The sequence below is a fragment of the Sminthopsis crassicaudata genome, chromosome 4 (genome assembly GCF_048593235.1).
Source record: "Sminthopsis crassicaudata isolate SCR6 chromosome 4, ASM4859323v1, whole genome shotgun sequence".
NCBI lineage: Eukaryota > Metazoa > Chordata > Mammalia > Dasyuromorphia > Dasyuridae > Sminthopsis > Sminthopsis crassicaudata.
The window spans coordinates 277,120,582-277,146,683 of NC_133620.1; the positions used below are offsets into that span (position 1 = coordinate 277,120,582).

The 26,102-nt window shown below is 38.3% G+C and overlaps 1 protein-coding gene across 1 annotated transcript in view; it reads left to right on the forward strand.

Annotated features, from left to right (window-relative positions):
- The window catches only part of TRERF1 (transcriptional regulating factor 1), a 279,684-nt gene that overhangs the window by 235,388 nt on the left and 18,194 nt on the right, over nt 1-26,102 (forward strand). The window contains 8 exon segments of the mRNA XM_074310893.1: nt 2,004-2,310; nt 2,313-2,381; nt 3,024-3,090; nt 6,980-7,119; nt 7,251-7,354; nt 9,508-9,583; nt 24,049-24,137; nt 25,681-25,794. Of these exon segments, the coding sequence (XP_074166994.1) occupies nt 2,004-2,310; nt 2,313-2,381; nt 3,024-3,090; nt 6,980-7,119; nt 7,251-7,354; nt 9,508-9,583; nt 24,049-24,137; nt 25,681-25,794 (966 nt within the window).

Sequence of the window (26,102 nt, forward strand, 5' to 3'; positions counted from 1 at the left end):
TTTGAGGGCAGAGGAAGATACAATCACCCTAAATTTAGTATTTCCTATATTCAAAATATGACTAAGGAGATACCATTTTCTATCCTAATGGTCCTGAAGTCAAAATGATCATTGAATATAATGTGGATAGAGTATGGGCCCTATCTGAGAGAGATCAGATGTCCTTTACTTCTCCCCTCCTGGATTACTTTTACCCTATCCTACCCTATCCTGCCTTGAGATCTCAGGGGCAGCAAGGTGGCTCAGAAAGAATACCGGGCTTGGAGTCAAGATACTTGATTTCAAATTTGTCATTAGACTTTGTCTTGATCCTGAGTTTACCTTAATTCACTGGAGAAGGAAATGGCAAACCACTCCAGGATCCTCGCCAAGAAACCCCCATGTGAAGTCACAGAGTTAGAAGTAACTAAATGATTGAACAATCCTGCGATCTTACAGGCATGCAAATGCTAACAGAAAGGGGAGAAAGGCGTTGCGTCTAGGGACAAAGATGTAGAAATCTGGTGTTGGCCGTACTCAGAGATTCTCAGAATTGATTTTTCCATGAATCTTGCTAAGGCTAAAGAGTGAGTTTTAGAGAACAAACAGAAATGGAATAAATTCTCTATCCACTCTGTATCCAGCCTAGGAGGATCTCAGAGCCTATCTAGTTCTATGATGAGAAACTGAATCCAGAGAAGGGACCTGCCTAAAGTTGTCTAAGTCAGTAACAAAAAGTAAGAGGACTTCCAGACTAGTGGTTTTCCCATTGTCTTATATTGCCTGCCCTAACTCAGTAATGAAGACCTTCAACAATGACTACGTGGGGTTTTGACTTGAATGACTTGAAAAAAGCGCAGCTAGGTGGCTCAGTGCAGAGAGATCCTGAGTTCAACTAAAGCCTGACACTTAACCCTAAAAAAGAGAGTAGATTGGAAAGAAATTCTCTGAGGAGTATATATGCAAATGACCTAAGAGTCTCTATAGGTGCCCTGATTTTTTTTTTTTTTTTACTCCGTAGATAATAGGAGTGGATAATCTCAAAACCATTTCTGTTTTCTTTAGTCATGTCATGCATTTACATAATATATACCTCTATGTCTCTGTCTCTTTGTGTAGCATATTTCCTTTCCTTATAGTTGGGGCCTCAGGCTGATGGGAAACAAAATTAGGACTGCCTAAAGGAAGCTCGGTTAATCATAAGAATTGTCCCCAGATATTTCTTCATAGCAGGACTTGTTATTTTGGCCTTCTTTGGACCTCTATCCCAGATCTAGCTCTGGGTCTGGCACAGAGTAGGTGTTTAATAAGTGCAGACTGATTGATTGTTGAGTCACCAGGAAGAAGTGATGGGGGGTAGCAAGAGGTTGCAGAGACCATTGTTAGATAGTTACACCTAAGCATTCACTTCTTCCTGTTGGGTAGTAGGGAGCCCAGGAAGGTACCAAAGGAGGGAACAATTTTATGTCTTGTGAAATAGGGACACATACTGTCTCTCCATCCCCACTCTTCTTTACACACACACACACACACACATTTTTTTTCTCTTTCTCTCTCTTCCCTCCCTCCCCCCCCTTTCTCCTTTGGGTGCATTCATTTAATGTTTTTATTTTTCTCTTCTGGGAAATTGATGGAGAATTCCAGGAGACTTTGCAGCTGGACTCCACTCAGCAGATGGGAATGTAGTGATAAGAATGAAAGAATCTGAATTTATAACCCTTCCCTCACTCACTGCTCCTGCCATCCCCACTCCTCATATCTTGCTTTTTTTTCTCTTTTTCCTAACTTTTCATATTTTACCCAGAACTGATATTTCCTCTTTGGCCAAATTAAAAGAGTTTATTCTTGGGGGTTCAGCTTTCTAACCCTTGGGAGTGAATGGGGTATTGTGGAGCATGAGAGGAAGGGGAGGGGGGGCCAAAAAGGATTGACACGTCCCCTTCACACCAGAGGAAACAATGTGCATGAGCTGGAGAATTCATCCAAGTAATAAATATTTGAAATGAGCTCACCTTGCCTTTTAGGAAATTCCCAGAAAGCATCAGCCAGGTATGGCCAGAACTGAAGAACACTTTAAGCCCACCCAGGACAAGAAGAAATACCGCCATCGTCCAGAACCACTATTCATCCCCCCTCCCTCCTTTAACCTGAACACCTCCTCTTATACGGCTGCCACCTTGTATCAGAGCCAGCTGCGATCCCCTCGCATCCTTGGGGACCACCTCCTGGACCCTGCTCATGAGCTGCCTCCCTACACTCCCCCACCTATGCTGAGCCCTGTCCGGCAGGGTTCTGGCCTCTTCAGCAATGTCATCAGCACCTCTTCCCACGGCGGGCCCCCCACCCGCAGCTGCCACTCACTCCCCTGACGCCCACACCCAGAGTGCTCCTGTGCCGTTCAAGTAAGTCATAGCTTTGAATTCCCTGTGTTATCTGGGTCAGAGGCTTTGATAATGCCTCTCTCTCTTGGTGCCCGGTCCTGTATGAAGATTTCAAGGGATGTGTAGGCTCAAATAAAGACATAATGACCTGAAAAAAAATCATGCATTAGGAAATGACAATAAGATAAATCCTCTAAAAGGATTAATTATTATATGCAGCAGCTGGGTAAGTACACCCTACCTTGATATTTAAAGTGGAACCATGAGAATCCTCTGTCAGGAAAGCTTGAATTCAGGCAAATTCCCCCAATTTCATGAGATACTTGACTGATAGAATAGAGTTAGGCTAGCAGGGAGGGCACTTTGCCTGGTAGTGGTAATGCTTTAGATTTCCTATTCCTTCATTGTGGGGATACCGCCCACTGTTAGAGCTTTGCAAGTCTTCTGTAATTTACTGACTTAGCCAACTGGGCCACACTAAGTGACTTGAAGCATAGCAAAACTTGTTCCTAGCTCTGTGAGTGAGCTTCTTTACTTTGTCCATGGATGGGGAAAATATTCAAGGCTGATGAAGTAGTGAAAATGTTTGAGTTTTTGGCCAGAGGTAGGTGAACCTGCCTGTTTTGTTATCCCCTTCCTTAGTGACCTCTGATTGTATTTCAGATAGCATTGATGGAGGCAACTCAGCACTCACACCAGGCCTTGGGGAGCAGTCGTTGGACATTGAACCGTAAGTGAAACTTGTTTATTTGTTTATTGAGAACAACAACAACATTATTCTCATATACAATAGTAGCCTTGGTCCGGTGTCCTCACAAAGGAATGATATCATCAGCATAAGGGGAAAATTTGAAAAGTGCTGGTTTAAGTTAGGTTGTATTAGACAGGGTACAATAGATTTTGGCTTTGGTGTTTAGGAGGGAAGAGTGGGAATGCAGGTAGGCAATACTGTAGGATTCCTTTGGTTAGTCCAGTTACTAACTACTAGTATTTCAGGCTTTTGAAAAGCCCATTTGTTTAATGCAAGCATAAAAGTTTTCGGAGTCCTTGGTTATCTTATCCTAGAACTCAGGTGTGCTTTCCTCCCTCCCTCCTTTCTTCTTTCCTTCCTTCCTTCCTTCCTTCCTTCTTTTTTCCCCTCTTTCTCTCCTTCCCTCTTTCCTCTCTTCCTCTCTTCCTCCCTCTCTTCCTTCTTCCTAACTCTCTTTCCATCTCCTTCTCTCACCTAATTTTCACAGATTTTTCCCAACCCTTCTGTCTCCCTCTTGGTGAATGCAAAAAAAACTCTCTCTATTTTTTTTCCCTAAAAATTGTGAGAAAATAATCCTTTACCAAATGTATCATTTAATCCTAGGTACACTAAAACCATGTTTCTAGTCTTGTGATGCTTTTAGAAAAACCAATAAAGTTAGTTTCCTATGACTTACTCAGGAACACATATCAGCTTGAAAGGGTTCCTTCTTTGCTTGTCTAAGTACTCACAAATCATTTATTTTATGATTATATTAAAGATTTCCCTTGGTATCAAACTCAAGTTCATTAGCTTACAACAGAATCTACTTGTCTTCCTTTTTTGAAAGACATGGTATTTGTGTCTCTATTTATTAGAGCTACTCTTCTTAATTTCTTGACAGTTTTGATCAGTTGTATCCCATCACCAAGTTATTTCATTCTCCTGGGGCTTGGGACTAAAAAGTTACATTTATTTACATTTATTTGAAACAACTAAGGTTTGCATGCTTACTCGACCCCTCTTCCTTCTATCTTTCTCTTCTCCCCCCTTCTCTCTGTATCTCTTTCTCCCCCCTATTTTTTCCCTCATTTTCCTCTCATATTTATTTATCTCTTTCATGTTTGCCTTCAATTGTCTTTAAATAGTGAAGGGGAGTTGGGGATAGGTGTTGGGGTGTGTGTGTGTGTGTGTGTGTGTGTGTGTGTGTGTGTGTGTGTGTGTGTGGGTTTTGCCCTTTCCACTTTTAAGATCATTCTCTTCAGTAGAAAAGACAGAAACAAAAATAGTTCAGTAGTTCTGCTTTTTTCTCTTGTCATCAGTTAATGTTACACCATCTGCCCCATACATTCTAGTCCTTCCTTGTTCTTTTTTCTATTGAATGTATCTTTTTTAAAAAATTGCACTTATGCCCTCCACCCCAACTCTCAAGCTCTGTTTATTCTGGGATTTATTCTTTGGTGGATGGCTCACCTTTTTTTGTGTTTATCCTTAGTTTTATGTCCTTCTCTCTACCTTTTTTTTATACATTCCTTTAAGATTTGGGCTCACTGGAGAGAATAATTTTTGCAATCCCAATATACAGGTCTCTCTAGATGCCTTCCTTTTTTATTATCTAGGTTACTTATGGTTGGGATTGCTGAAATTTATTTTTGAATGCTTCCTTTTTTGTAACCATTCTGGAGTTGAAATGAAATATATTTTCCTATGCTTCCAAATTACTTTGTTGGCTTGTTGGCTATCCTGAATTTTCAGTTGATTTAATAATTTTTTTCCTTAAGGTTCTGAGTATAATAGATAGAGTGCTGAATTTGGAATCAGGAAGACCTGAGTTCAAATGCAGCTTCAGGTTCTTACTAGCTATTTGACTCAGGGCAAATCATTTAATCTCCGACTGACTCAAAGAATGGCATCAATGAAAGGATTTACTTAAAGTACTCTCTGATGGACCATTTGGCCAGGTGACTCCTAGTATATTTATTCCTATAACAATGTTGTTTCTGTTTCTCTCTCATACAATTCTCACCTAAATATTCACTGCCATACTTCCATTCTTTACTTTGTGCATTACACCTGTGTAAATTCTTCTTATACATTATACATTTTAAAAGCTTGAGACCCAAAATGTCAAAAAAATTTTTTTTTCATTTATCACATGACCAAAATTACCTCCCTGATGCTCTCCCAGACTTATATGAAAGCTCATTTGAGATGTTTATAAAAATAATTTTAAATATAAAAATTACCATATAAATGTAAATGTTATTCTTGACTTGAATCCATGTTATATGAGCTTCTTGGAGCCATTAATTTAGAGCTTGAAGGAACTTTAGATATCGTCAAATTCAACCCTTCATTTTCCTGATTTCCATCTTTCTGAGGCAGAGAAAATTTACTCAAGGCAACTTATTTAGTAAGGTGTTAATGGTAAGTAGTAATTTATTACTAGTAGTAAATAGACCCTCTTATGCTAAGTGCAGTAATCTTTGTTCTCTGTCACGTCTCCTTATCAGTTTTAATCTGTTTTTGGAACTTGTATGTATAATCTGGAGAAGAGAATCTTAGGGGAAACACTATTGTTGTCTTTGTGGATTTGGATGTATTGTTTTGTGGAAGCAGACATCAAAGTTTGTAGCAATGACTGGAAATTATAGAGTTAGATGTTAACTTAATGTAAAGAAAATCTTCCTATTGATTAAATCGTCCAGAAGTAGAGTAGCTGCCTTTTTAGTTTGTGAGCTTCTCTGTCACTAGAGGTTTTCAGGTGGAAACTAGATGGCCAAATCAAGTCAGCAAGCATTTATTAAGTGCTTATTCTGTGGCAAGCACGGTGCAATAAAATACAAGCCAAAAGAAAGGGCAGTCCCTAGTTTTAAAGAGCTTACAGTTTAAGGGAGAGATTTGTTGGTTAGGTTGTTTTCAATCACATCTGACTTTTTGTGATCCCATTTATGGGTTTATTGGCAGTGATACTAGAGTGGTTTTCTATTTCCTTCTGTGACTCATTTTACAAATGGGGAACCTGAGACAAACAGGGTTAAATGTCTTACCCAGATTCACACAACTCTGTGTGTATCTGAGGCCAGATTTGGACTCATGAAAATGAGTGTTCCTGACTCTAAGACAAACACTCTATTCACTGTGCCACTTAAGTATGGGGAAAGCAACACATAAAAGGGAACTTAATATGGGGCAGGGGAAGGTACCCACTCAGGGATCTGGAGGAAAATCATCTAGGAGGGTTGGATTGGGACACAAGTGGAGGAATGAATATGGAACTATTTTGTACACTTCTTCAACATCTATAGAGATTCTGAGGCCTGCCACCAAAGGTTGGGGCCTCCTTCTGAAGTGGGAAGACTGCTGGAGTGTGGAGAAGACCATTTCTTAACAATGTTGCAGAAAATTAGAATTACTTCAGGAAAGAGTTAGATCATATAACTTCTGAGTTCCTCTAGCTCTAAAATTTTATGCCTTATTATTCTCTATTTCTCCATGTGAAATGATACTGAGCCTATCTTATTTCCATCTCCCCTGCTTTGTATTCTTAAAAGTATCGGTCATAATTTCTTCATTCTTCTTAGTATTGTTCAATTTTGAGATGTTCCACATTGCTCTGAATTAATCAGGATTCCCCTTTTACCTTAAATAGAACCCCATTTGAAAGTTCCCATCCCTCCTCACTTGGAGAGGCTGTTCCCTGTCCTGGGACATTCGGCATTCCTGGAATGGGGAATAAGTGGGATTGTCCATGCGTTAAAGAAATGCTTCTTGAGTTCTTTTAGCATGAGGGACAAATATTCCGCTTCCTTAGTATCCTAATGAGCTGACCTTTGGAGGTCCTTCACAACCAGGCACTACATTGTTGTTTTTCTTCTTGTCCATAAAGACGAATCAATATTGGTGTGAGATTCCAAGCAGAGATTCCCGAACTCCAGGATGTATCTTCCCTGAGCAAGGACACACACAAGGCCACACTGGTGTGGAAGCCCTGGCCAGAGCTGGAAAACCAAGAGTTCCAGAAGAGAGGTATTAGGATGTGGGAAAATTTGGTTAGGAATTGGGTAGATCCTCTCTTCTGGGACCTTTACATGGTCCAGTCAATGTAGTCATCCCCAGTTTTCTGATGGGTCTCTGATGCCTCTTCTTATTTCCTACAGTGGAGAATCTGCTAAATTTGTGTTGTTCCAGTGCACTGCCGGGAGGAGGGACAAATTCTGAATTTGCCTTGCACTCTCTCTTTGAGGCCAAAGGTGATATTATGGTAAGTGTAGTTTATGGTTAGCATTGTTTAATAGTTGAAACACACACACACACACACACACACAAACACACACACACCCCTGTTTAAGTAATTAATAATACTGGTATCAGAAGCCTGACATTTCTACTTCAGTAGATGCAAGGAGTAGGAAGAAAGTTGTGCTTCTATTTACACTTTGGATTCCCTAGGCTAATTGTCAACACTTGTCCTTTGGGAAATGAGTGTGTCTGCATTTATGGCTTGAATTTCACCTTGGGGAGCCAGGGTAGAAGTTAATTGAAGCTGAAGGACTTATTTAAACAAATAATTAGTCTCCCCAAAATAGGTATGTATATATAGAGCCAGACAGTCTATGACCTTGCTGAGACTTCTCTGTGCTAACAGCCAGAATTTGGTCTTTATTCAAATGCCTATAATTAAATATTGGACATTCACTGTGATTTATTTCCCTTACTTTCCCTAAAACCCCTTTCGGATACCACTGAAGTCATTCCCTATTGCCCCCTTGTTAAATAGGGGAGCTATTTTTACCCCCTGAGAAAGAAAAAGATTGGACTGAGAATTGGAAATGTGGGCCTTTGAAGTCTTACCACTAATTCAGTCAAGTCACTTGATACCTCTGGACCTCTCACCCTCAGTGTTCTGTTCATATTGTACACAGGGGTGGTGGTGAGTGGATTAGGTGGTCCTAACTTCATTTCTGATCTCTTGTTCTATGAAAATGAAAATAAGTGTCATAGTTTCAAAATACTCATGATAAAAAATGTTCTCCTTCTCCAGAGGGATCACTGATGAATTCTTGAGTACAGATTGAAAAATACTTTTTTTCCACTTTCTTTATTTTTCTTGTTTTTGTGCGTGTGTTTACTTTTGCAACATGCATAAAGTGGAAATATAATTCACAAGAATAATTGATATATTGCTTGACTTCTCAAGAGGTGGGAGAGGAAGAGAAGTTGGGAAAGAATTTGGGGTTCAAAATTTTACAAAAGGAATGTAAAAAAATTTTAATGTAATTTGGAAATATAACAAAATTTTAAAAATTAAATAAAGATAAAAGAAAATAAGTCATACCAATCAGTCTTGAACTATATATATGTGACTTTGTCCATGTGGCCACTCATTTTAGTAATGCAGATCTTATACCTTTCTCAGGAGTCAGGTTAATGGTCTCCAAATAGTTATCATTTAGTAGGGGAGTCTCTTCAGACTTAACTGGGATTATTCTTGGACACAAATAGGGTTTGGCTCTGGATATGAACTCTAAGCATTTTCAGCTTGGCAAGCCCATCTGGAGATGTCTGTAATCAAGTTGTCAGAAGGTTCAAAACCCAGTGTCTGCCTGAAGAGCTATTTGAAGCCAGAGTGAGGAAAGTATGACGGTGTCTCTGTGCTTTTTTTATTTGATGGTAGTAAGGAGATGAGAGTGTTTTTATCAGTGTTAGGAGCTCCTCTGGCCACTACCTCCACTATCTTAAAAAGAAATCTGACCTCAAAGCCAGTTCTCTACTCTTGTACTCTGAGTGTCTCTTAACACTATACCCTTGTTCTTTAATTTTCAACCAATGGCAGAATTAACATTATTATTTTAAATCAAAAATCACTTAGGATAAATGAGATTATAGATTTAAAAGGTTTTGAGTTGAGAATCTTATGAGGAAGGTATGTTCTACACCCATATTGGTAGTGATATTACCAATACTGTCAATTATGATTTATTGTATGAAACATAGGGTTGGGTAAGAGACTGCACCTGTGATTTCATTAATTCAGGGAACGTTTTCAGCAAGGCAGGTTGTTGTCTCCTTTATATTGATTGATAATTATTCTGTAACTTAAGAGATTTGCCTATAGCACTGAGAACTAAGGTGACCTCTTTGCAAGACGCTCCTCTCTACTTGTAGCAGGCTGCCCAGCTCAATTGGCAGAATTGGCTTTTCTCTTAGGGAGTGACAGTCTGATGATGGTTCTGGGTTCTGATGTGGATGGTATAAGGAAAGGAAATCTCCTTGATCTTCTGTGTCCTTCCTTCTCCCCACCTCCCCTGATGTTCCCTTGGGATGAGCTTGCTTTCCCCCTTTGGGGTATAAGATTTTCTGCTTGGCCCAGAACAAAAGTGATTAATCCTCCTTTTCTTTCTCATGGGTTTGTAGGCTGCTTTGGAAATGCTCCTGCTGAAGAAACCCATCAGATTTAAATGTCATCCGTTAGCAAATTACCACTATGCTGGTAGGTTCCTAGTTTTTCTTTTCTCATTATTTTCTGAGGGGATGAGGAATGGGGCATTTTTTTCCTTTTCTCTATTTTTTAAAACTGCTATTGATAACGTTGTCTGTCAATTGATTGTTTCATGGTTATTATTTATTTCAAGGCCTTCCAGGCCCCTAGCAAAAGTTGATGATTTTATCTACACAGTTATATTCTTGAGCTCAGTGATGGCATGACTGTCAGGTTGTTGTTTTGTTGTTGTTCAGTCATTTCAGTTGTTTCTAACTCTTTGAACCCCATTTGGGGTTTTCTATACAAAGATATTGGAGTGGTTTGCCATTTTCTTCTCTGACTCAGTTTACAGAACTGGATTGAATGATTTGCCCAGGGTCATAAGAAGTAAGTGCGGTCAGGTTTAATTTGGGTCTTCCTGACTCCAGGCCTAGCATTCTATTCACTGCACCAACCTGTCACATTGTTAAAGAGCTGCTGTTAGGTTAATGTGAAAAGAAGGCAGGTACCTTATGTAAGCCGTACAGGGTCCATTAGTGATCAGCTGGGAAGAAGTCAAAGGTGATGGGGGTGATTTTTTATTTTGTTTTTCATGATAGACCTGTGATCAACATATTAGAAAGAGCTTTACAAACCCTAAAGTGCTACTTGGCTGCTGGCTGCAGTGATGGTGATGATAAAGATAACGATGACAACCGCAGCAGGGGGCATCAGTGGCACCATAGTGCACAGATCACTAGGCCTGGAGCCAGAAAGACTCATCTTTGTGGGTTCAAATTCACCTCAGACACTAGCAGTGTGACCCTGGGCAAGTCACTTGTTTGCCTCAGTTTCCTCGCCTGTAAAGTGAGCTAGAGAAAGAAATGGTGAAAAATTCCAGAATCTTTGCCAAGAAAACCCCAAATGGGGGTCACAAAGAGTAACTGAATGGCAACAAAAAAAGAGGGGCATTGTGGTGTCATGGGTAGTGTTGAATTAGGAGACAGGAAGACTTGACTTGAACTCAGCTTATAGATAATTTCCCTAATGTTGTAAACTAATTGAGGACAGTACCTTCATGTCCACAGCACTTAGAATTGCACATAATATGCTTAGTAAATATCTTGTCGATTGATTAATTGACAATAGCTCTATGATTCTGGGTTACTCCCTAAACCTTTCCAAGTGTCCTCAATTTTGTCATTTGCCAAGTGACCATAATAGCACCTACTTCATAAAATTGAGGATGAATTGAGATAATAATGTAGATAAAAGCACTTTGTAAACAAATGGTCTATGTCCTAGAAATGTCTACTATTGTTATTGTTTTAAGAGGCAGCATGGTATTAGTGTGCAGAGAATCTAGAAATACCTGAGTTGAAGCTTGTCCCGATACACTACTTGGTTAAGTCATGGATAATACCCTAAAACTATGAGATGTATTGTTAATTGGAGGTGGGCGATGGGGTTTCTTATTGGGAGTTCACTATCACATGTCTGGATAAAGTAAAAAAAAATAAAATAAAATTAGAGGTTCCACTATCGTTTTCAAGTCTTCTGTGTCCTTGCTAACTTTGATAATAATAATGCAGTTAACAGTCTCCCTCCTTTTTTTTTGTTTTTAAGGGTAATAAGGAACTTGAAGTTTAATGAAATTGGAATAAGAAAAGATAAGCTAGGTGGCTAAGATAATTCAAGATGGTCCTTGAATCAAGAAGCTCAAACTTCAAATCCAAATTCAGATATTTTATCTGTGACCTCTAGGCAAATCACTTAATTTCTCCCTGCCTCAGTTTTTTCTGATATATGGGGATAATATAGTACCTATCTCCCAGAATTGTTGAGGATTAAATGACATAAAAATTGTAAAGCACTTAATATAGTGCCTGGTATGTAAACTATATAATTGCTAGTAGTTATTATTACTATCTTCAGGATGCTGTGAGGATCAATTAGATTTTTGTGAAGTCTTAGCATAGTGCCTGGCACATAAGAGGTATTTAATAAATGCTTATTCCTTTACCTTCCTTCCCTTTATTAAATTTATTAAAATCTTAATTGCCAAGCAATCAGGCTGATCAGTTAGATCTCTACAATTCCTCAGGTTTTCCTTAGTAAATTTTGCAGTAATTTAAAATAGTTAAAATTTAAAAAAAAAAAAAAAAAAAAAAAAAAGATATGAGGGAGCAGAAGGGAATGAAAAAAAACCTAGTATTTTCTAGTTATTACAGTTGAATGGACAGTCTATCAAGTTACTATATCAATATATATTCCTCAGACAGGTATTTCTAGTGGACATTGTATTGGACCCAGAACTCAGTGGAAGGTCAAGAGTGGAACATATGGTGTTGGGGACATTATACAGTTACAATAGGGATTTCAAACTGTCTATTGCTTCAAACAAAATGAAAAAAAAAATGTAGATAAACTAATTTTTTTAAATGAGCAACCAAACTTTACTGGGGGGCGGGAAAGCAATTTCAAAAAAGAGAGGCATAATAGCTTTTTCCCCCCTCTGAAAACATCAGGATGGATCTGGGTGCATCTAGCATATCTACCTATAGAACATCCCTGTAGTATGAAGAATTCTCAGTAAGAAATCTCCTTCTATGAGTATCGATCATACTACCTATCCTGCATCTCATAGGTTAATTGACTTGTTCAGCCTACACAAGTTGGATAGGAGACCTGAATCTGGGTCTTCCTGATTCCCAGCCTCTTTTTCTACCCAGTACACCATGTAGCCTCACAGCAGTAACAATAGATGACATTTTAGTGGTCCTTTATTGTAGGCAAAGTGTTTTACATGTGTTCCCTGCTGCCATTTTAATTTGCTTTTTAGGTGAGTAATTATAGTTAATATTCACCTCCTAATCACTTCCAGAAAGCATGGGACTGGGTGATGACCAAGCAGCCAAATTTGTGGTGATGAAGGAAGGAGGAGGGAAGGACAAGATGAGGAAGAGACCATTTAATTTTGATGCAGATACCATACAAAAGTGACTTAAATACTAAAAGATGATAGTTTCGTATACTGTGGCCATCTGAATGGTTTTTTTCCCTGGTGTCTGCTTGGAAAGTGGATAGAGGGATGAGTTTTGGCTTCAGATGAGGTTGTAGAAATGAATTAGCACTTCTATAATCCCTGACTTTACTCATCAGTTTTGGTTTTTACAGCAGTAACATGTTCAATGTCTCAACATATTTAAGTACTTGTTTACAAACTCTGCCCAAAGTTTGTGTTGGATCTGGGGTTATTGCCATCTTCCCCTTCTCTTAAAAGAAAATAGTGCATTTGGACTTGGGATCTTGGGGGAATATCAGTCCTGCTAAATTACATTGTGTGGTTGCAGGGACTTGGGACTTCTTACATGCAGAAATTGGGAAACGATCTTGTTTCTCTGTTAGCCTTTCATTGTTTTCATCTTTCCAAGGAGGAATGCTGGAGGGCTGAGGGAGAAATAGGGTGGGAAGTAAAGTTTAAATCCTAAGGTACAAGTCCTCCAAAAGGAATCCATTTGCTGATCCCAACTAATTCTCACCAATATTAACGTCATGTCACTAAGAGAACCTACGGCCCCCTCCAACAGTCTTACTGTAGGGTGTCAGCACATTGTCTAAAATAACTCTTCTGAGAATAAAATTGAATAAGGCTGATCTCAATTGAGGAGGATATGGAGAAAAGCTTAGATAGCCCTTTCCCTTCTGATAGAGGTAGTTAATAGTACACTGACTTGTTAGCATACTGAATGTAGTCAGAATAATCTGAATTCAAATTAACTTCAAACATTCACTAATTATGTGACCTTGAGCAGGGCAGCTAATCTCCACCTGCCTCAGTTTCCTCATCTGTAAAACGGGAGTACTATCAGCACCTTCTTTCCAGAGTTGTTGTTAGGATAAAATAATTTTTGTATAGTATTTTTGCAGACCTTAAAATAAATGCTCTTGTTATTGTTGTCATTCACTGGTGAAAGGTGAAAAACAGAGGCAGCATATTACAGTAGGGGCAGTGAGGTAGTGCAATGGATAGAGTGTCAGGCCCGGACTCAGGAACTCTTATTTTGCCTAAGACATTGTTAGTTTCCTTTTCTGTAAAATGAGACAGAGGAAAAACTGGCAAACCACTCCAATATCTTTGTCAAGAAAACCCCGAAGGGTGTCACAAAGAGTTGGTTAGGACTGAAAAAAGATGGCTGAGCAACAACAAAATAGTACAGTAAAGAGAGCATTGCCTCTGGCCTCAGAGGACTTGGGTTCTGCCTCCCTCTGTTGCTTAAGTACCTCTCCAAGGAAGTTACTTAACCATATTTTCCTTAGTTTCCTCATTGGTACATTGGCATGGCCGGACTGAATGGCTTTTGGGGGTCTCTTCCTTCTCCAGAAGTTTGTATTCTCCATCTACAGAACACCAAAGAACCACAACAGGCCAGGAGCGGTATCTAGCAACAATTCCATGGGCCTCTTCCCCAACTAAAGTTAGCCCCTTCATTTGAAGCTGGCCCATGTGATGGGGCATTGACAGTGACTCCTGAGGCCTTTCCATTTCCTCAAAGGGACTCGGGGTTCAGCCCCCCCATTAGGATTACAGGTGGGAATAGTGTGGGGCTGATTCTGCCACCTTCCTTCCCCCCAGAGTGGAACCCATGACTTCTGCCTCTGGAGGACCACGAAAGGCAGGGAGAGAAGCAGCTTCTTTTTAGAGGAAGGGTCCTAGTTTTAGAAGTTTGTAAGTTCACCTTTTGTCTCTTGGTTCATATGGTAGCAATTGTATTGGGTGGTGAGAGATGGGTTGTGTGTAGGGGTACTAGGAACGACCCCCACACATGACTGTAATGGAGTTGCAGCATCTTTGGGTTTTTCAGTTGAACGGGTCAGCCTTACAGATGGCTCTGAGTGGGAAGGAGGGCAAGAAACAGCACAATTGCAACACAGCCTGCTATCAGCTCATACTGAATTCTAAACACTATCTACAGAGTTCAAAGGGTGGGTGGTGGAGGGAGAGACAAAGAAGTGAACTTCAGAAGATCAGAAAACTCATGCTTATAGATCCCCTGGTGTTTTAGGGATCAGACTGCCCTTAACCTTTCCCAGTTTATAAGAACATAAATATAGCAACATATAGACAGATGACCACAATGCAAATGAGAGTCTCATGGCATATACAATGCTGTAGGTTTGAGCTAGAGGCTCATGCTATTTACTATCTTTGTGACCTTAAGTACAATACTTAAGCTTTGTGACTTCAGCTTCCTCCTTTGTGAAATGAAGGCAGGGCAAGTTTTACTAGATTAGTGGTGTCAAATTCAAATAGAAATGGCTCTTTGGGGACCTACATATTGATTTAGAAAACCACAACTTAATATTATGTATGTTGTATAATATTTTAATCTGGTTACCGAATCATTTAAGAATGCCTTGAGTTTGACACCTTTGTATTAGGTGATGTCTGAACCGTCTTTGTGAGTTCTAAAGCTATGAAATTGTGAAAGCAACTTTATAATAAGATATGTGTGTGGATACATACACATACATATACATGTGTATATATATATATATATATGTGTGTGTATATATACACACATGTATATGTATCTTAATAGGATTTATAACTATAAAATATATACAGTATCCCATGTAGCTTTATAGGATAAATAATATATGTATATATGTATGTATGTATCTTAGGATAGGATAGAAACTATAGAGTATATTACAATATCGTGCAGCTTTATAGGATATATAATAAGATTTATAAATGTATGTGAGGCTTCCATAACAGAAAAGATAACTATATGATATATACCATATCTTATACCAAATAGCTGCTCAGTAATTATTTTTAAAGTGAAAATTCTGGTTCTGCTCAAAGAGATGGTTTTTGGAGCACCTTTAGCTTAAACCACCCACACCTTCCCTAAACAAATCAGCACCATATCTCCTATATAAAGAATTTTTTGCATTTATATATTTTTTAAAAATTAAGTTTCTTTAATTAGCATTTACTTTCTATTCTTTTCACATCCCCACACACATTCTGAAAGAAGGAAAAAGAAAGCCCTTTAAAATAAATCTGTATAGTCACTCAAGCAAAAATAAATTTCTACACTGGCTATGTCCAAAAACACGTGTCTCCTTCTGCACACAAAGTCCATCATCTCTCTCTTAGGGGTTGGGGAGAATTATTCATAAAAGGTAAAAATAGCTCCTCTGTTGAAAGCCCCACAGCTAGTTTCCTTCACCCCTCTCCTTAGCATCTCTTTCTTCCTATCGGCTGGGATTTCTTTATATCTTTCCTGAAATCAGCCACATCTTAGGAATCTGTTTCTCTGACAACCAGAACTCACAACAATTTCTCCTCTTGATGCTGTTCCAGCTACAGCTTCCCCAGTTAATTAGTCTCTTTCTAATTAGCTCTAATCGGCTTATTAGGGTCCCCTGCTGATAACAGCCCAATAGCCAGGAATCCCAAGGTAGCACAAATGATTCCTGTGGGCACTCTAGGAAATTAACCCTTTGCTCTTTTTAATTGGTTGGCACTTAGTAAATGGGGAGTTTGTTAGGCAGAGAGATTAAATGTGATGGGGAATAAGAATTTCAAGCCATTGTTAAACCACGTATATTTTGAATAAAGTTATTTTAAAGTCTGAGAGATTCCAAAAAAAGAAAAAAAAATCCCTAAATTAACAATTGCTTACCGAGAACAGGGAAGAAATCTGCATCAGACAGGGGAAAGAGCCTAGAAAACCATCTTCTTGGTTGTGCATTAAAGGCAGATTTAGAAAATAGAGAATAGAAGGTAAAGGGGCAAAGATAACAATACTAAGCTCATATTCGTACAGTGCTCTCCTAAAGACTGAAGTAACTACCTTAGAGTATCATCATTGCTATATTACAGATGAGGAAACTGAGAGATTTGGCAAAGGAGGAAATGATGTGTATTTCAATGGAAAGTCAGAAGATTTGGCTTCTAATCCTGCCTGTTAACATTTACTATGCAATCTTGGGCAAATCATTCTTTGGACCTCAGTTTTTTCCCTACTTGTAAAATGAGGAATTGGATTAAATGATCTCAGAATTCCCTTTTGTTGTAGGTCTGTGATCCAATGATAATCATACCAAACTTCTTCCAGGATCCATGAAGTCAAAATTATTTTCATAAATGCTACATTATTTGCCTATTTAAATTTTTCTTTACATATTTAAGCCAAAGCAACATATTACAACAGATTGAATGCAGAAGCAGATAGGAGAATCTAATTGTCTTCTATAAATCTCTATTAAACAGAATTACAAAAATATATAAAACAATGCTTCTTTTTAAAGGACAGCTTTTTTTGGTACAAAGTTACTTTTCACATAAAATGTTATGTTAACATATAGTGGATTTGTTATTGTTATTTTAAATCAATTAATACGTATTTTTAAATTCTTATTAGTTTTCCTTTATTATACAGTGAATATTATTTTTAAACAAAAGCGTTTGAATGTCCCCCATAATCTTGAAGAGTTTGTTAAAGGGGTCCTGAGATCAAAAAGTTTGAGAACCACTGCTATTGCAGACTGCTTTTTTGGAAAATAAATTTATCTAATCAGGAATACTTAGAATCTCTTGAATGCATGTTAGGCATTCCTGCTTTTTTCCTTTTGGTTACCCTGTTCTTCCTATATGGCTAATTTCCTTTTCTCTCTCTCTTTTTTAAACTTATGTCCTGCCTTTCCTTCAAAGCTCTCCTCTACCTCCTTTCTTTACCACCTCACCTCATAGGGATTACTCTTTTCTTCTGATATCCTGGCAAATTCTTTTCCTATATCCTACATTTCTTATACCACCATATATCGTTCATTTGTTTTAGTCATTTCATGACCCCATTTGAGGTTTGCTTGGCAAAGCTACTGGAGTGGTTTGCCATCTTCTTCTTCAGCTCATTTTACAGATGAGGAAACTGAGTCAAATAGAGTTAAGTCACCTTTTCCCAGGATCACATAACTACTAAGTGTCTTAGGTCCCATTTGAACTCAGATATTCCCACTCTAGTCCTCAGTGTTCTATCCACTGAGCTGCCTAGCTGCCCACACTAACATATAGTGCTATTTTTTTAAAAAGAGGTTCTTAACCTGGCATATGTGAATTCATTTTCTTTTAAATATCTTGATAACTATCTCAATATAACCAGTTTCCTTTGAAATTTTATATAATTGGGGCAGCTAAGTGGCACAGTGGATAGAGCATCAGCCCTGAAGTCAGGAGGACCTGAGTTCAAATGTGATCTCAGACTCATTTCCTGGTTGTGTGATCCTGGGCAAGTCACTTAACCCTAATTGCCTCAGCAAAATAAATAAATAACATTTATATAATTTATTTTATGCATTTTAAGAACTTTCTTCTGAGAAGGGTTTCACCCTTCTCAGAATAATAATAATAATAATAATAAGAAGAATAAGTTTCACCAGACTGCCGAAAAGTTTTGTAACATAAAAAAATGGGTTAAGAACTCCTCTTTTAAAATAATAATTATGATTATTAATATCATTAATAACCTGAATTTTTTGAGATGCTTTGTTAATGACAAAATATTTTCCTTGGGACATAAGCAAAATGGGTTTTCAGACCTATGATTTATTTGGTGTAAGAAGTTCCCCCATTCTAATGCCAAGAGTTGATTGCCTGGGGCACTATTAAGTGAACTGCACAGGGCTTTCAACTACTACTTATCAGAGACCCAACTTTTTAGCTAGGAAGCCAGTTAATTGAGAGCTCTTTGTTCCCAGATGTTCCCATGCTTTCATTGACATTATTTGTATAAAATATACATCTTATTCACACCTTTGTTACTGAATCTGATTATAAAATACTCATCATTTCCTCCCTCCACAGTTGGCCAGTTTTTCCATCATCTTTCTTAAAAAAAACCGGAATTTAAAGCTTCTCTCAAATTCATCTTAGTTAGATGTCCTCCTTTGCATTCCCTGTAATGCTTAGCCCAGCATGGCACAACTAGTAAGCATCTGAGGTCAGATTTTAACTCAGGATGTTTCTATCTTTAGACTCAGTACTCCATCCACTGAACCACCTAACTGCCTCCTAGACAAATAACGGTTAAGTAACTTGTTCAGGGTCACACATCTAGTAAATGTCTGAGTCCAGATTTGAATTCTGGTCTTCCTGATTCCATGTCCAGATAGTTAACCACTGAACAGGAATATTGTTAATATCAAATGTAATATTATTCCCTTCTATGTCAGAAAGCCATGCTGACAATAAGAAAACCCTTCCCTCATTGATCCTAGGAATGTTTCTATATTTCTACAGTCCTTGAAGGGGGGGGATTTCTTACCATAAACATGGCTTTCAGACATAGAGGGGAATATTGTACTTGATATTAATATTTCCATCACTGCATATTAAATGCCAAACACTGTGCCAAGCCCTTTACAATTATCAATTCCTTTTATCTTCACAATATTCTTAGCAGGTAGGAATGATTATTATCCCCATTTTGTAGATGAGGAAACTGAAGTAAGTAGAGGAGAAGTGATTTGCCTCTAACCATACAGCTGGGAAGTAACTGAGCCTGGCTTTGAACTCAAGTGTAATAACATTGTCCAACTCAAGGGCCTCATGGGAAGTCAGTCAGAGAAGTCCCATAGGAGTAAATCCAGGTGAGAAATGAGGAGAGTTGTTTGAGCTGAGTTCTCCCCTAAAATGAAGACTTGGATTTGATGCTCTTCATCCTTTCCACAGAGGGGCAGAGTATAGTGATAAGGTGGAATATCCAGGCTCACGAGGACTTGCAGAATGATGGTTATCCCAATGATAAGCTTTCTGGGACATAGTGAAGTTCCATTTCTCAGCCTGGTGAAAAATGAAAAAAAAAATAGGATTTGACAATTGATGAATATTCAGCCTAAGAAAAGCAAAGAATTTAGAGTGATACTTAGGTTTTGAGCCTGGATGGCCTTTGATAGGAAAGTTTGGAAGGAGGAGGGGAGGGTTTTGGAAAAAAGATAATGAGTTCAGTTTTGTACCTATTGAATTTCAGATCTACAGTTGGCAGCTGACAGTGGGAGCCTGAAGTTTAGGAGAGAGATTAGAAATGGAAAAATATCTGTGAATCACCTTCATAGAGATGATAACTAAATATAAGGTCATGTTTGAGAAGGAAGCAAAGTGAAGCTAGAGAGGAGTTGATGCTCTGAGACAGTCCTAATGGGTTGAGGTCACGGTGAAGCAAAGACATGATATAGGAGGTTATAGTCAGATAGAGAAATATCTGCAGTCTTGATCATGAAAGTGAAACCCTTGTGGATAAAGGTGAGCTTTGGGTTGTGATCATTCATAAAGTGAATTTGTAGTTGAGGTTTATCACCTGGAAGAACAAGGTACTTAAGGGAACATCAACATATACAGTGAATTTCCCCAGGAAAAGGTTTGGAGTTGTGTAGCCCAGACGACACCCTCCAGGGTGTTAGACAATATGATCAGTTTGAGTGGAGACAACCTTCAAAGGAGAGAAAACTTCATGAAAGAATTAGTATCCAAGCTGGACCTGGAAGAATGGAAAAAATTTGGGGAAGTGTCGATTTAAGTGGGGGAGGAAAGATGATGATTCATTTCAGTTTTGGAGGAAGACTAGAATATTTTATGTTGTTCCATGACATACCTGGCTGAGCATGAATAACTTCCCTGTTAATTTTGCAGCCCTCCCCAGCATTACAGAGTTCAAACTTGAATGAATCAAGAGAACCCTCAGCCCTTCAATTTTGGAATTTGGGAACTCATGTCCATGTCTTAACTTCTTCCTTTCTGGGCAGGGTGATTCATAGCATGGGAGACCTGTTGCCATGTTATATTGTCTTTAATAGGATGTAAGCTACTTGAAGGCAAGAATTGATTTTTCTTCCTTGTAGTCTTAATATCTTGCACACAGGAGGTGTTTTAATAAATATTTCTTAGATCTTAGATTAGATTTCTTAGATTAGATTAAAATGCTTGCTTATGCCCATCGATAATGAGACGCACAGATATGTTTGAGAAACTATTGATGTTCTCACCAACTCCTAAGACAGAATCTAGACTGGGAAATGGCATTTTGAGCTCTCTTTTTCCCCTTAGGCTCCTGCCCATTTGACCTTTACTTCCCAGTGACAGTGTACAGAGTCCTAGATTTGTTGAAGACATTTTCCTTTGTGAAGGCTGAAAGTTACTTTCTTTATCAAGGGAAGAAATAAATCTGAGACACTTTAAGTAAGATATAACCCTGGAACCCTGATATTTTTGTAAGGCAAACCCTCACACAGCTGTATAAGGAAACAAGGACAGTGGATGGGTCTGGACTATCTTAGAGACACTGTTCTTGGGGTTGATGGAAAGGAGGTAGGGGGGAATAAGGTACATAGAATTTGGATTCTCAGAAAACTATAGTTTGGATTCTAATACCTTCTAGTAGAAACATCTCAGATCACAGAATCATAAGAGCCGGACCCATGGAGGCAGCATAGTAAATAGTGGGAAGAAAATTGATTCTAACTCAAAAGTCCTGGGTTCAGATCCTGCCTCTGACACTTCCTAAGTAAGTCAATTAGTATCAGTGGGTCTCAATTTCCTCATCTGTCAAATTGAGAGGGATGGACTAATTCTGTGATGTGTATGTTTTCCCTTACTCTGACATGTTATGTGACTATAAAGCCACTTAATGTACTAAGGATGAGTTTCCCTTTTTTTATGGTGATAATAATTACATTATTGACTTTATGTGATTTTTGTGTTTTTGTGAAGAAAACACTTTGTAAATCTTAAATCAGAGTTTTTATTTGATCACAATAGGTCATTGTGGTATAGTGGATATAGAATTGGTACCACATTTAGGACATCCTAGATTCAAATCCAGCCTCTTACACATACTGATTATGATATTCTGGGCAAATCATTTAAAGTCTCAGTGCCTTAGTTAACCTCTCTTTAACTCTTTAAGATTACAAATTAGTGAATGGTTACCATTCCTCATTGATAAAGAAAGTTTTCTTACTGATAGCTCACTTATGGAATAAAAAAAAAAAATCTAGTCATGTCTTCCCTTATTCCCACCCCCACCCCCCCACCCTGGACAACCTTGTAATTTAGCAAACATTTGTTAAGCATCTGCTGTGTACAAAGGCATTTAGGGTATGAAGATATAAACATGAAACTTGCCTCCCACTGGGGAGACACAATATGTACTCAAAAGAAAATCAAGGAGGGAAACAGTACTAGGACACACAAATAACTTCATTGGAGGAGTTGGCCTCCGTCCTCCAATAACCATCCCACTGTGACTTCAAACTCTTGCCAACAAGCCTCTGTGTGCCAGAAAATATTTAGTCCATTTGAACTTCATCCAATTCATCCACAAGGCATTGACACTTTCCAGGTAGGGACAGCCACCTGGGAGGGCTCCTTTTGATGGCTTCACTCATCACTGTATTGAGAGCAAGATGCTCATTGAACCCACTGAGAGGAGGTCATGATCTCTTACCTTTGCCAGTAACACTGGAAGAGAGCTTTCAACTGCCAGTATCCAGTGGGGAATGTTAACAGCCTCTATAAATGCGAGTTATTTTTTATTTTTATTCTTGTTTCTCCTATCCACAAGCAAAGGAAACCCAGGAGACTTGTGGCTACTTGAAACAGCTTCTCTGGGGCTTGGCAGGGCAGTTAGGTGTAAACTGGTTAACATCTATCAAGTGTTTACAGGATTCTAACCCCACTACTGGCTGGCAAATGCTGAATTTTGTGGTTGGCGTTTTAAATTCCCATGGCTGTTGGTGAATTTTCTGAGAAATTTTAGCAGCCAGGCTGCCCACAAACCAGGTTAATGGAAAATTTGAGTTGACAAGATGACCCAGACAGAAATACAGTGATAGGAACCACTTTCTCTGATTGGAAAGCTTGAGAAACATAGATGTGGTATAACTCTGGTGTTTGAGAGACAGCCTTTTAATGCAAACTATGTCTGCATGAGTTCTTGGCCCTGGAACTGTTGCTTACCATTTGCAAGCTTACCTTTTTTCTCTGATTTGTTGAAAGTAACCGATAAGCTAACCCATTGGCATTTTTTAAGCACTGTTATGTTAGGCACTGGGAAGAGAAAGACAAAAAGGAAATTCTCTGCCCTCCAGGAGTTTATACTCGATTTGAGAAGTCAAGATTAACACATACAAGTGTGTTGGGAAGGAAAGTCATTTTTAAGAAAACTGGAAAGGTAGTTTGGTGCCAGGTTAATGGTTTTAAATGCTAAAGAAGAGTTTACATTTGCTCTTAAAGGTAACAGAGCACAATTTGAACTAATAGAATGACATGGTAAACATTTAGGGTTTATTTTTCTGCTAGGGGGGATGGGAAGGAATACTGGATTTCCCTATCTCCTTGTGAGGAAGTTCTATAACTATTTACAGATCTATTGTCATGGAGTCATTTTAGTCTAGTTCAAGTCTTCATGGACCCATTTGGGGTTTTCTTGGCAAAGGTAGAGTGGTTTGCTATTTCCTTCTCTAATTCATTTGACAGATGTGGAAACTGAGATAAACAGGGTTAAATGACTTGCTCAGAATCATACAGTAAATCAGATTTGAACTCATATCCTCTTGACTCCAGGACCACAGTTCTGTCCACTGCGCCCCTAGCTACCCTTACAGACCTCCTTTTTTCTCTTGAGTATTTATCCCCTTTGTTTTATAGCTATGGGTTGATTAGCTTCTCCTTTGGCACCAGTGAAACCCACTTCCCAGTTGCTAGAGAGAATTAGTATAAACACTTGAACCTATCTCCTCAGAGTTCCGGGACTCAGATGATCTTCATCTTTGGTCTCCCCAGATCGTAGGATTGCAGTCTTGCACCACTATATCCCACTAGACCTGCCCTTTTTGGCAGCTAGTTAAGTACTACAGTGGGTAGAACAACGGTCCTGAGTTCATATACAACATACACATATACAACAGCATATGTTTACTAGCTGTGTGACCTGAATCTAGTCACTTAATTTCTGTTTGCCTCAGTTTCTTTATCTGTAAAATGGGGTAATATAGCACCTACTTCCTGGGATTGTTGTAAAGATCAAATGAGATAATTGTAAAGCACTTAGTATAGTTCCTGACACATAGTGCCATATAAATATTAGCCATTATCATTCTTATCATCATTATTGTTATTTTAAGAAAATCACTTTTAACAGCTTTGTGAGGAATATGCTGGAGAGATTTCCTTGTGTAAGCAAGTGGTTGGAGGATTCCCCCTGGCAAGTTAAGGCTCTCTCAGTATATCTAAGCCCAGAAAAGGCTATGACTTTTAAGACCATGTTGTATAAACTGTGGATTGACATGTTCTAAATTCCTGCTCCTGTCACATGGCTGATGTCGATTGTTAACCAATAAAAAGGAAACACTGAAAGATGTATAAGAAGAGAAAATTACCTAGGAAATGGTCAAGATGCTTATGTGATATTTGTGCTTTCTCTTAGGTTCGGACAAGTGGACCTCTCTAGAAAGAAAACTATTTAACAAAGCACTAGCCACTTACAGCAAAGATTTTATTTTTGTACAGAAGATGGTAAGAAAAGTTCTCTTTACTAAAATGAAACTGCCTGTCCAACTACTGTTTGTGTATTAATGTGTATTGTGAGGGCTCCTTAAAAACACCCACTTTAAAAGAAAAAGGCTTATTAATACGGCAGGTAATAAACAATCAGCAATTTAATGTGAACTAAAGATTACTTTGTGTGTTTGTTGTCACCATTCACTCCATACCACAATTTTGAAACCTTGGGATTAATAAAGATTCTTCTTCCTCCTTACTTTTTCATATCCAGCTATTACAAATATCTATCATTTCTCTCTATGAAACATTGCTTCAATCTCTTGAATCACCTCTCTTTTTTCTCCCCTACTGCAATCTTGTAGAGGTCCTCAGCATATATATTTAAGATATTTTAAAACTAAGTCTTCCCAAAACTACCATCTCCTATTCTAATCTATTCTTTCTTCTGCTACCAGTTTAATTGTCCTTACTCATAAATCTAGTCACGTTAGCCTGTTATATGAAAAATTGTGAGTAGTTCCCTTTTGTTTTCCAATTAAAGTTCATGCTCTTCTCTATAGCATTCAAAGCCCTCTAACACCTGATATACTTCCTTCCTTATTTCATCTAATTCTTTAGTCAAGCTGGACAACTCTCTGCCTTGATCTAAGTCTTGATTCAAGCTACTCCTTATGGTTGGAATGCCATCCTTAATTCATCAGTTAAATTCCTGCTTATCCTTTAAAGCCCCATCCTAATATACCTCTTCCAGGATCCCTCATCTCCTTTCCCCTCCATAGCACTTTATTTTGTACCCCTCTTTATAATAGTGTATTCCACCCTTATTTGTTTTGTTTTCATCTACTACATAGGAAGCTCCCTGAGAGTGAAGATCCTCATTTTGTTCTCAAGGGGAAAGCTCTATCTCTATTGCCAGGACTTATATTTTTATTGCTATCTTTTCTTATTACATAACCTATATTTTCCAATGTATCTTTTCCCATTCCTCTTCCCACTAAACTATTCTTTTTAACAAGAAATCTTCTTCCCCTTCCCCTTCCTCAAAAAACCATTCTTATTAAAAGAATTCTTTCCAGACTTCATTCCTTAGTCCAAAGAATCTCTTTTACTCCTCCCTAGAGAGCCATTTCTTTTAACAAGAAGTCTCTTCTTTTCTCCTCCCATAGAGACATCATTATGATAAGGAATAAAAGGGGAAAATAATTTAGGAAAACTAGCACATAAAAAGAGTTTGACATTGTACCAGTACTTGGAACTTTTGTGTGGAGTGGTGGTGGGGAGAAGAGGGATTTAACTGTCCTTTGTGCACAATTCCTATGAACATTTAGCAGAGAAGAAGCATGGACAGCATACTAAAGAAATAAATCTTGTACTAACATTTGCTTTTATTGGGGAGAAGGGGGAGAAGAGGGAAAGGGTACAATATAATCTCTCTCCCAATGGGTCTGAAGGCTTTAATTTTAATTAACTGATTTGATTTTAATTAATTTTTAACTATATTTATAAATAAATATGTTTATTTAAATTTAATTAGTTAGTGTTCCCTTCTCTCCAGGTGAAGTCTAAGACTGTGGCTCAATGTGTTGAGTACTACTACACGTGGAAAAAAATTATGCGCTTAGGCCGGAAACATCGGACACGTCTTGCTGAGATCATAGATGAATGTGCGGTAAGTGATAGGGCTGTATCCTCCTTCCCATTCTCATCTCCATCCTGTCTATACTTATTACCCTCCGGAAATAAGGATGTGGAATCATTTTTTGTGAATTTGACTTGTAAATAAAGAAACAGTTGATACAGAGACCATCCTTTCATCTGTCCAGGAAGAGCTTGACTCTGGAGCCCTCTTATTTCAAGAATTTCTTTGGAAACATGTTTGATGACTATATCTTTTAATACCCTCTCTTTAATGTGAGCCCATCCCACAGCCAGCCAGGAAGAGAATGAGATTACCCTGATCTTGAGTTAGGAATATAT